We start from the raw sequence: 12678 nt of genomic DNA, 5'->3' as shown, positions 1-12678 counted from the left end.
TGCGAAGGTTGTTGTTTGCTGGGCTTAGCGGACCACCTGCTATTGGACTGCTATTAGCCACCCATAAAATGTCGAGTTCCATGATGAGGGGTCTATGTTGGAGATTTCACATTGACTAAAGTTAAGACAAATTTATAGTATATAAGTGTGTGCAAACATGACCCTATAAGCTGGTATTATAAGACTTAGTTAAGCTTAAAGTTCATTTGGAATGATTGTGTATACCATTTATGTGGCTAACAACGTGTTAGGTTCCTAGATAGAGGAAACCAGGAAAAACCACTGCAGACACCTAAACTCACTGAATATATCTTGTATTATTGATCCTAGGCAACAAGTACAGCATGAATGCTTCCAAGGGACAATTTTCCCTTCACACAGGATGCCAATGATCTTGTCAACAACTCCAAAATATCCAAAAACGTCCCTGCATACAAAGACCCCCCAACTATATATAGGAAGTCTTGCTCAACCTAACAACTCAACTAACAACTACTTTTTAATATGTTTCCTCCTAACATACACCATACATATCCTATCACAACGAGTGGAAGATTCAACTACAATAACCATTGTTGAAATGTAATTTTCTTTATTATTATTATTATTTATGTACGGGAACCCAACTATTGGGTTTTAGGGTTTCCTGACATTTTTGTATTTTGCACTACTATACTCTATAAATACAATAGTAAATTGTAACAATGCATTTAAGGAAATATACATTGTTTTACTTAACTATGAGTTCTTTAAACCAACAACTTTTTGTCCAAGTGGAAGAGGAACTAATGCACATGTTCTATTACCTTCAAGAGTTTGGATTTCATTAATCATGGCTTGCGTCTTACATGGTTTGTTGTTCATTTAGTTCATTATCTTTTAGACGAAGCGTGACCGTGTTCTTCAGTTAGATGTTTCTAGCAGCACTTAATCTAAATCATAAGGTGTTGGTCTTTTTCTCTAACATCTTGGTATTGAAGTGGCACAATTAGAAGGTGTCATCATTTCACAAAGAAAATAGTCTTGATATTTTTGAGGTGATAGGCATGGAATATTACAAGCCTATTGATAGTTTTATGGATTCAAATCAAAAGTTAACGAAGCCAATCTGGACTTTACTCAGACCTAGAGAGATATAGAAGGTTGGTTAAAACTTGATTTTATTCGGTAGGAGTTGGAAGTCAATGTATTCAAAACATCAACATTGATCATTGGAATGTTGTTGTTCACATTCTTTGATCTGTAAAAGGGAACCCAGGACAGGGACACTTGTACAATAACAAGGGAAGTACTCAAGTCTTAAGGTATTGGGGTGTATATTGGGTTGGTTCTCCCATTAATAAGAGATCTACCACATGATACTATGGATTCCGTGGAGGGAACCTTATATCTTGTAAAAGAAATAAAGTGTTGTTGATTTATCAAGTCATCTAAGAAAATTCCATAGACCAAACTTTCTAATTAGACTCATCTAGCTATATCATCTAGTGCATTTTGGCTACCTAGAACACTTATCATCTGACACGGCTTTAAAAATCTGGTTTTAGTGCATAATTTCATTTAAAGCTCATTTGATCCCATTTGGACGAATCCTAGATAAAAGAATGGATTTAAAGACAATTATTCTTCGAGAAAGCTACGATTAAGCATTGTATGAGTGCGTAAAAACAAACTCATCACCTTTTCTTTGTATCCTATAAGTACATCAATAAAAGTCCAACAATGTAGGTTTAATACATTGTTTTTAGTCCTCTCGTTTGTGCAAGTGATCATATTTCTTAAATGAGCTACATATAACAGAAATGAGCTATATCTCAATAATAGGACGTACAAATCTTAGGTAATTCTCACCTTATAAGTTTTATGGTATTGAGTTAGGTTCCAAGTCTAAACTAAGATATTCTCTTTAATACTTGTTCATCGGAACTTTGAAAACCTCCTTTACAGTGACAGGTACAAACATTTTATTCTTGTTTTATTTTAGGTTTCCTGCTTATGTCACATGTGGGTGTATCTTTTAATCTCTGTTTCCAATTTGTTGTCTGATTTCATTTATTTTGAACAGATTACTAAACCCGGAATTGGAAAGCTCTGGGTCTCTCTTTGTTGGGAGTTACATTCTTCAACTTATTTTGCATTTGCCATCACATATGGCGGTACATATACGAGACTTGGTTGCTGCACTTGTCAAACGAATGCAATCTGCTCAAAACGCTGTCCTACGAAGCTCATTGCTAATTGTTTTTGCTAGACTGGTAATTTAGCCAAATTTTCAGATTGAGTTTAAATGATTCTATTCTCAGTTTTTGGTTGGGAATGGTTAACAGTCAAATCTCTCTTTTTTGTAAATAGTCTTTGGAGGTTGAAAACAGTTAATTGAATGATTCTAATGTCTGCTTTCCCTCTGTCCACATCGATAATTTACAAAATATTATTCAGGTACACATGAGCGTTCCTAATGTTGGAGATTTCATTGATTTGATGATCTCAATTCCTGCGGATGGACATGACAATTCGTTTGCTTATGTGATTTCAGAATGGACCAAGCTGCAGGGTGAGCATCCTTCTACTATTTTGTTGGTTAAGATATTTTGCTATGTGATTTATTTGGTATTTTCCACTTTTTCAAATTATGTGTTTGTTGCAATGTATTTTGTCCATAGAACTGAAAGATGTGTGTAACTGCTCTTTGGTATGGAGTCATCCTCATGCATGAATAGTTGAAAGATTTTGATAGGGCTTTAAAAGTATATGAAAGGAGGAAAAGAAATTAAATAGGAGGTTGTAGACTGTTAGGCGGTTAGGAGGCTTAGGAGGTCTGTTGGGTGGTTAGTTGTTGGTTATCAGGAAGGGTTAGCTTTATAAGGGGCCAGGGGTGTCTTGTGACAGACATGTTTTTGCTTTGTTGTATAGACAGGACAATTGCATCCTGTGTGAAGTGAGAGTGTTCCCTTGATAGTGTTTGGTCTGTGTACACTGTATTCTTTGTTCTCAAGAATAATATTCAGATTCTTTCCAGTATTGCTGGTGCATGTGAGAGTGTTTTGCGTGAGAGTTTGATTTCTTGCTTCAAGAAATCTATCAGATTTTGTTACTAAGTACTAAAATTTTTAATATCTAACTAATATAGTAACTCCTTCTCCCTTCAGTGCGTGTGAATACTTTTTTGCAAAACTCATGTTTGTTACTTTTACCTCTGATGCATGAGAATGATCAATAAGGTATTCTTAGATATGCATAAACAGGATCAATTTTCTTCAATGTGATATATGATTGCAGGCGACATACAGGGAGCATATCAAATAAAAGTAACTACAAGTGCCTTGGCCTTGTTGCTAACCAGCAGGCACAATGAATTGGGAAAAATACATGTCCAAGGCCATCTAATTAAGGTATTACTATTATATGATCTATTTTTGTTCACTTTTTTCTTCACCCGGGGGTTCGGAGTACTTTTTGCTGATTTCCCAAGCTTATTGCCTCGTGAAGTCTGGTGAGGGAGTGACCACAAGATCAAAAGCTAAATCAGCTCCGAATCAATGGGTAATATTACCACTTCCCACCAAGGTAATTCCTTTCGTTATACATAGTTGTTTGAACATATTATGATCAAATTATATTAATTAACTGGAGAGAATACTGAACCAAAGTTTTATTGATCAATATCTAAACAAAAATTATGATCATGCTTCAACAGATCTATGTATATACTTCAGAGGATCATTATTGACATATTTCAATATGTCAGTTATAAATGTCTAATTGTTATAACTGTTCAATAGTTATAACTGACGATTAGGAGTGCAAGCAAACTAACAAAGAAACTATACAATAGAAATATCTCTAACACCGTCTGCAAGATAAAGGTGGGTGACAGTCAGCTGGTGGCTCAACCAACTTAAGTTTTAGAGCCCTAAGAAATAAAAATCTGGTAGGATGTTGTTAGTTGGATATTAAATGCACTACTAAAAGTTGTTGGTAGGATATTAAATTACTAAAAGTTGTTAGAAGATTCTAGAGATCTCTTGTAATGATTACTTTAGGATTTGAGTTCTCTATATATAGAATTGGATGTACTGTACTGTTTTCAATCAATTGAATAAAAATCTTCTTTCTAGTTGGTATCAGAGTTCCCGATCTTGGGAGCTTTGCTTTTGCATTTCTTCTTTACCGTCTTAGTTGTGGTTCCTTTTACGGTTGCCTGAAGTGCACCAATTTCCTTTAAATACTGGGATTGCTTGAAGTGCACCCAACTTGAGGTTCTTTCCATTCTTGCATTGCATGTGCTGTCCTGAGAGCTGGCTTCAGACCTTCATCGAACCTTCTCCAAAGCTATAACTGGACTTTTTTCGGACCTTGCCGGAACCATCACAAGAGTTGTTGCCAGACCCCCGTTGGAGTTTTTGTAGGAGTCATCGTCGAGCTTTTTGTTGGAGCTTCTGCCACCATGCGTCGCTACCACATTGGAGCATGGTAGCTCCACTAAGCAATGTTGAGCTTCTAACTTCGAAGATAAATGCAAATGCTGAAATTGAACGTTTTGAAATCTCATGGAGTCTGAGAAGACTTTCAAGGTGATGTTAGGAAAAAGGTTAAAAATTAGAGTTACGAAACATTTAAATGTGGTTGGGCATTTCATTGGTGGTCAGAGGAAGTTACAAAGTCTAATAGGGGTTAGGGTTTTAAGGGGGGAAATGGTCCCTTGTTTTGGGTTGTTGAGTAGTTTATTTAGAAACAAGTGTTAATTTGTGTAGAAAGGAATTTCTTCCCTTGGAAGTTGTTGGATGTTCTCTTGTATTACGTTTTTTCGAATTAGAGTGTTATCTTATGTTGTTGCAGTAAGATTTGTGTGCTATTTCCTTAAGCTAATTTAGTAATTTGGTTTCTTATCACCTAGAAATCTAACAATTTGGTTTGACCTGCCAGATAAAAAACACCAAGAGAGTCATGGAGAGTAGATTCAGTAGAAACATTGGTGAATGAACATGGAAGAGCAATTGAGGAAACGAGGAGGGAATCTAGAACCAACTTTCAAAGGCTCATCGATATGATGGAGGATGTTTTGTGCAGAGTTAAGAACATAGAAAAGCAGAGGTTCTATAAACGGGGGATAGAGTTGGAAGAAGGGAAGAGATTGGCGAAGAATAGGAGGAAGACAAAAGGGAGTACCAGCGGGGGTGGATGAAAAGAGTGGAACTTCCTTCGTTTGAAGGAGGGGATCCAATTGGGTGGATATCTAGGGCTAAAAAATTCTTTGAAGTACAAGAGGTCTCACCTAGCGAGAGATTCAAGTTGGCTTTCATCAATATGGAAGTACGAGCCACTAATTGGTTCATATTTTGGAGAAAGAAAACAAAAAATCCTTCATGGGAGGAATTGACGAAAGCTTTAATTAGAAGGTTTGGAGGAACGGATAGATGCTTGGTGTTTGAAAAATTGGTTGTCGTCAGACAGAAAGGAGAAGTGGAGGAATACATACAGGTATTTGAGATGTTAGTTGGACAAGCAACAGACTTGACAGAAGAACAGTTGATGGGGTACTTCTTTGCGGGTCGGCATGTTAATATTAGAAATTGGATCCGACCACACAATCCCAAGGATCTATTGAGAGCCATGGAGATCGCTAGAGATGTGGAAGGAGTTTCAAGAGATGTAAGCAAGGTTATCAAACTCTCGAGTTAACTCGTTAACTCAGACGAGTTTGCATTCCTAGTCTTGGCTTTCGAGTTAACTTGGAAGCAAACATGGTTTTCGAGTAAACTCGGTGGAATCGTAACTGAACACGGTGGAATCGTTTTGAATCGCGATTTTGCAAGTTTGAAATAGGGAGAAACAAAGAAAGGGGAAATCCTTTTGAGTTTAGGGCACCGTTGCGTTTCTTTCGCTGTTGTTCGTGGTTGTGCCTCGTTGGCTCGTCGTTCACATGACTTGTGGTCATGCTCCGTTTGCATGGTTCACGCTCACCGTTGTGCTTGCTGATGTGCTTGCCGCCACTCCTGCTCTCGCCTCCTTCGAGCTCTACGTGTGGTGAGTGAAACTTTTTTATTTTAACATTACAACCCCTAAATGGCATTGTTCGTGCTTTTATTAAAGAAATGAAATCGTTATGGTTTTATTAAAGAAATGAAATCCACTCCACTGTTTGTGCGTTTCTATATGCAGTGTTTATATTTTATATTTTAGCATGTAAATATTTAATACTAAAGTAAAGCTGAGTCCTCTTCTTACACTTATTATTTTGGACCATTGGGCCTCCCCTCTACTCTGCTGAACTTTTGAGCCAACATTAAGTTCAACAATTTGTTTTTTATGTGAAGTGTCAACTATAATCAATTAAAATTATGATAAAAGAATAATAATATTAAAGAAAAATATTTAAAAATATATAATATGACAAACTAATAATTATAATACTATAAAAAATAAAAACATTATTTATAACATTATAAATATTAAATTATTATGTTATTTATGAGAAATAGAGAAGATTGGGAGAAAATATCCCTTGTGTGTTTAGCATACACATAGGGTAGTTTATTTATATTGTAAGATATGGGCCAATGCCCTTAATACAGAATAGACTAAGCCCAAATAAAAGAAAACACACATCTTAACATCTAACATTATTTATAAATATTTTAAAATATTTTTATATGAAGTAAACTCTTACGAGTTTACAATCAAAGTTTACATAAACTCCCATGAGTTTAACAACCTTTGGATGTAAGGCTGGGAGAGGACAACAATTAGGAGTAATTTGTATCAAGGTCATTTTCAAGGAAGTTGAGGAGTGGTTTCTTGGCTAGAAACATTGAAGGGGACTTTGACTGAATTGTGAAGTTCCAGCCACATTAGCACGGTTAGGATAGAAGGAGGGGGAATAAACTTGGAGTCTAAGGTGGGTAGTTCGAATTCAGGGGAAAATTGAATAAAGGGATTGCGAAACTTACCCTACCCTGAATATATCAAGCGAAGGGAAGAGGGCAGGTGTTTTCAATGTGGAGGACCATACACTCCTGGTCATAAATGCCCTAAAAAGAATCTTCGGGTGTTAATTTTGGGAGAGAATGACGAGGTAGAGGAACCTGAAGAATGAGAAGAGAAGAATCAAAATCAGATGGAATTATCTATTTTTTTCTTCTGCGGGAGGATTAACTCAAACATATACTATGAAGTTCCAAGGATTGTTGCAAGGAAGAAAAGTATTGATTTTGATTGACAGTGGTGCCAGTCACAACTTTATTTCAGATCAGTTGGTGGCTGAATTGGGTTTGACAGTGGATAAATCTTTTCCTTATGAAGTTAGCTTGGGAGATGGACATCATAAGCCTATTAGTGGGATTTGTAAAGATTTAACCCTACAGTTGGAAGGATTGGAGATGCAGGAAGGTTTTTACCTGTTTGAATTAGGATGAGTGGATCTTATTTTGGGGATTACTTGGTTAGCTACACTTGAAGAAGTCAGAATTAACTGGAGGGATTTAACAATGCATTTCATTCAAGGAGAAAAAGAAGTTCTAATAAAGGGGATCCTTCCTTAACCAAGACGGTTGTCACATCGGCAGCCTTATTAAAAGAAACAGAGATTGAAGTGGTGACATTGGTTTGGGAGATGGGTAGTGTCGAATTGGAGGAAGGATCTGAGAGGCAATACCAGTTAACAGCAGCACAAAATGAGTTGGAAGAGATTTTGGGGTCTTTTGAAGGCATATTCAGTACACCACAGGGGTTACCACCCAATAGGCATTTGAATCATCATATTTCTATCATAACATGTGTAGATCCAATTAATGTGAGACCTTATAGGTACCCAATTGAGAAACAAGTTGTTGAGATGTTGCGGACAGAAATTATTAGGCCCAGTAAAAGTTCATACAAATCCAGTGATTTTGGTTAAGAAGAAAGATGGTAGTTGGTGCTTTTGTATTAATTATCGAGCCTTTGCTACAATTTCAGATAAATTTCCTATTCCAGTGATAAAAGAGTTGTTACATGAATTATATAGAGCTAATATTAATAATAATAATATTATTATTAATGATAATAATATTAATGAAAAACATCGTTAATAATAATAATATCAATAATAATAGTAATAATAATATCAATAATAATATTAATAATAATAATATTTACATTTAAATTTATATCATATTTATCTTCAAGGGTAAAATGGTGATCATCTAATTTTATGAATCAAATAATTTTTTTAATCTATTACATCATATACAAATTTTTACAAACTTTCATTTCAAATCCACTCAAATCACACCATCTTTCTCTTAACCCAAATAATACCACAATTCTCTCTCTATCCCCTCCAATCCATTCACTCACTCCCTTAAATCCTCTTCCAAAGTCGGGGTTTTGTTCACAACAGCACCATTGTTGCATATATCATACTCCCAACCATAATGGGTTATCCCTCAGAAATATTGGATAAAGAACTGTTTACTAATTTGATGATGGGGTCAACTTGCAGACAATCTTTTAAACCTCTCCCAAAACGCACAAAGTCTACTGCCACAAATTTATGTTCTTATGGAAGAAGTGGCTTTTTGAAGCTGAAAAATATTTCTCCAAGAACAACCTCTTCAGGCTCTCCCAATTAAGTTATGGAACCGCATGGAAAATAGTACAACAATCCTTTGCTCTCACGTAGAGAAAATGAAAATGCTTTGACCTTTATCCGTTTTTCAGGGACACCTTGAGTTGTGTACACTATATTGAACTCCCTTAAGTGTTTCTGCCTAGATTATTCAAGTTTAGCGAACTATCCCAAAGTTTATTCAATAACCTCATTTCCCATAACGGCGGCTGGGTCAACTACCTCATTGCATTTTATTAGGCAAAAATAAAGGAATGTTTTCATATTACGTTTCTTTCTCTTGTATCAAAATTATTTTTAAAGCTCAAAGTGTGGTTTCTACGATGAATTGCAACAATGTTACTGTTTTACATCCTCATTAAAATTTGCGGTTATCTCTAAAATAAGACTATGGGTAAGTTGAATGTTTTGATATTGTATCATAAGCTGAGTATGTTTTCTCTTTTTTGAATATCTTGCAGATAGTGGCTTTGTTGGCGGATGCATTAACTGAAATACAAGAACAAGTTTTGGAAGCTGATGATGTGGTATTTAATGCATATTGTTGTGTACGCCAATTGTATACTATTTAGTAAAGAGTTGCTACCTAATATATAAACTGTGTTCAGGATAGTGACTGGGAAGAAGTTGAAGCGGATGGTATCGAAAATGATAGAGATTTTCTTTATTCGGTGTCTTCACCTTTGGGAAAAGCCACTGATGAACATCTTCAAGCAATGGCTAAAGTATTTAATGAGGTTTCGTTGAGTTACAGTTGTTCTCACCTATCTTAATTTTTGTACCATGCAATTATATCATAATTTAATACTGAAATTTAATTTATTATTTTATTTTGCTAACTTGTTTCAAAATTAAAAGGATCGAGATGATCAGTACGACGACAACCTTTTTAGTGTTGCTGATCCCCTCAATCAGGTCTGTGATCTGGAGTCTGTTTTCTTTATTCAATGTGATGCTCTAATTTGCATGTGTTTGTTAACAATTTACAATTATGGTTGCAAGTGACAGATAAATCTGGCAAATTACCTTGTTGATTTCTTTGTTAGCTTTTCGCAATCTGACCGACAGCTCTTAGAGCACATTTGCGAGGTTACCACAGTAATATTTTTCATTTAGTTCACATTGTAGTATAGACGATTGTTGCTTAACTTCTGCAATTTACCTTGGTTTGCACTGCAGAGTTTGACTCAGTCTCAACGAAATGCCATTCAAATGATACTGAAGAGATGAAAATTTAGTGTGTAATCATCGAGTGCTGTCTCAAGGATGGGTTGATAATACTACGAAGAATCCAACAAAGATGAGGTTGGGAACCAATATTTTTCCAATATTTAGGTTGGGGTGGTCTGCAATTCTGAATGGCGTTTTCCCTCTGCTGTACTGTAGTGCTCGCCCGTTTATGTCTATTGATTTTTTTATTGGATTTGTTATTGTATGTATTGAAGTTTTGTTTTTAGTTGGTTTCTGCCCATCTATAATTTTGACCAAATATTGTTTGTATACCAATTATACTGATTATTCAAGAAAAGGAAGAAATCTCAGTTGGTTTCTGCTTGTCACTGTTCCCGGTAGAAAACTGTTTATATTTCATGTAGGAAAACTTTTGCAGTCTAGAGTTAAGCATTGGTTGGAGTAATGATTTCTTTCCCTCCCTTTGTAATAACCCCTTTCTTTTCTGGAGAAACAATACTCAAGAAGCATACAATTGTTGTTCCTTAGTTGCACATTCTCTGATTGATTCTTCGGGGGTTGGTGTAGATCGGAGGAATTGTTATGGACTTTAAGTTGAGATTGCTCTAAACCAAGTTGAGATTGCTCATTAGTGTTATTTTGACTTATCCGATCTTAACAAAGAATGGGGTTCCATATTTGGATTAACAGGGGGTCTCATGACTAATTGTTAATTTATCATTTATAGTATAGGACCGACTTATCAATACTGGTATTCATATAATAATAATAAAACTATCAAAATTGAAATTACAAACTTAGGTACAAAACATCCTACCTATTTTTTTCTACATAACTAAAATTTCATTATTCTACAAAATTGTCTTCATTGCCCTCAAGTGTGTCTTCATTGTCTTCAAGCTGCAAATAATACAAAATATAGTATCAAAATTTCTATAATCATCTAATTTTGATAAAAGTTAATTAAGTATAATTGAAACTATACAACTTTTAACAAATACCAAGGTATAATTATAGAAATAAAAGTGTTTTAATTAGTCAATAATATGCCTTAATCAAATCTATCAAACTTTCATGTAATACTAGACATCTAGACAAGTACATCTCCTTTCACCAGTACAACATCATTTAATGCATATCACAAAACTTACGAACATGCAACATTTATATGATTCAAGTACTTGAAAATAAATTGTATGATACACTCACTCAAATTACAACTAAAAGTAAGTTATATATATAACACAACTTGACAACAACATTTATATGGACTTCCAGTTTGATAGACTTGTGTATTTGTCATATCCAATGTCGTCGATGTATAGCTAGAAAATATTATAAGTTAGATATTAAAATATAAAATTCATCAATTCAACTATCTTTTCTTATATCTCTACTAAAATATAAATCATAAAAGAATCAACAAAAGGAAATAATTATTCAGATTTTTGAAAAGTCTATGCAATAATACCTTAGCGTAAAGAAATGTTAACTCATACTAACTTTTGTAATTACGTTCTCTATTTTTTTTTTCTTATTAAGTTGAGTGTCTAAACATTATTAATAGATTAACTTTGGTTCTTAGTCATAAATCATCAACATAGATAAGTTTTCTTCATTGGTATTTCAAAAACTTCATTTATAGAATTAACTACTTTGGTAGAGATAAATACATGCATTATATATATATATATATATATATATATATATATATATATATATATATATATATAATAAAGAATATATTTAGTTTTTTTTTAAATGTGTGTAGTGTTAATTTTATTATACAACCATTCCCTTTTTGTATCTTTATGCATGCACATGTTGCGAGTCACATAGGGAGTGCATTTTGGACCACATACATGCATTCATTTTCTTCCACTAGTGTTTTTACTAAACCAAATTATTCCTTTCTTACGGTTGAATGAGTGATTGGGTTGAAATGGAGTGAAATTAGGAAATAGAGTGGGAAAGAAGTTTTCTATTTTATTATTTGGATATTCATAAAAATAAAAAACATATTTCAATACCTTCAAGGAAAATGTGATATTTTGTAATATTTATCAATTATAATACTTCCTTATATCGTATAGTTATTGTACTTAAACATTGTATATGTATCATTTGATGATATATATTTTGTTATCATTAAACCACTTCCTCTAATATAATCTAATGGGTTTTATTTCGTCTAGTTTCAACAATAACATATTTAAATAGTTTCAAAATATAATTTAACTTTTGTTATGTATAAATTATTTTATTCCTCAACCATAACAATCCTGAAATAAAATAAGAGTTAACAATAAAAAAGAACATTCAACTTGTTGCCTAATTTGTGCAGTGTTAACAAACTCACTCATTGAAATAATTAATATTCAATTCATTGATAAAACAACCTATAGGTTTATAATACTTTTGAATCTAATACATTAAATATTTCAAAATATATTTAATAAATTAATTGATGGTTGACAAAACGCTTAACCTTTTAACCAGAGAATATATTAAATGATGATGACATGATGAAACTACCAAAATTAATTTTATTTTTCGGGATAACAAAAACAAAATCCTCTTAATAAGATTAGAAAATTCAATTATTTAATTAGTATTTAGATCAATATTTAATTAATTAGATAAAGAAATCAAATTTAAGTATAATCTCGAATTCAATTTTTTTAAATATATTTTAATAAAAAAGCATAAAAAGTATTCCTAAATTGAAATTCTTGAAGAAGTTAATAAGTAGCAAAACTAGGATTAAAATATTGACTCTAGAAGGAATCCAACCAATCCAAAACTGTGGTTGTTAAGACTTTATTAGCTTGATCATTGATCAATCCTCACAATTTTGGCCACTCAATATGTATCCATTG

At 33.6% G+C, this 12678-nt stretch overlaps 1 protein-coding gene across 7 annotated transcripts in view; it reads left to right on the top strand.

Annotated features, from left to right (window-relative positions):
• LOC108318749 (uncharacterized) overlaps window positions 1–10332 on the top strand; it is a 31136-nt gene extending 20804 nt beyond the window's left edge. For 2 of the 7 annotated variants that reach the window (XM_052869644.1, XM_052869647.1), the window contains 9 exons: window positions 2066–2255; window positions 2440–2554; window positions 3280–3392; window positions 3490–3567; window positions 9070–9135; window positions 9217–9345; window positions 9467–9523; window positions 9617–9697; window positions 9788–10332. In XM_052869644.1, the coding sequence (XP_052725604.1) occupies window positions 2066–2255; window positions 2440–2554; window positions 3280–3392; window positions 3490–3567; window positions 9070–9135; window positions 9217–9345; window positions 9467–9523; window positions 9617–9697; window positions 9788–9838 (880 nt within the window). In that variant the 3' untranslated portion in view covers window positions 9839–10332. Of the gene's footprint in view, window positions 1–2065; window positions 2256–2439; window positions 2555–3279; window positions 3393–3489; window positions 3568–4308; window positions 4575–4926; window positions 6028–9069; window positions 9136–9216; window positions 9346–9466; window positions 9524–9610; window positions 9698–9787 lie in introns of those variants that run through there. The other 5 variants (XR_008245709.1, XR_008245708.1, XM_052869646.1 and 2 more) reach the window with 5 other exon arrangements.
• Window positions 10333–12678: the final 2346 nt, after the last annotated feature.

Source organism: Vigna angularis, chromosome 10 (genome assembly GCF_016808095.1).
Source record: "Vigna angularis cultivar LongXiaoDou No.4 chromosome 10, ASM1680809v1, whole genome shotgun sequence".
In the NCBI taxonomy this organism is placed as follows: domain Eukaryota; kingdom Viridiplantae; phylum Streptophyta; class Magnoliopsida; order Fabales; family Fabaceae; genus Vigna; species Vigna angularis.
The sequence above is the reverse complement of the archived record's forward strand: the minus strand, read 5'-3'. Positions and strand labels throughout refer to the sequence as shown.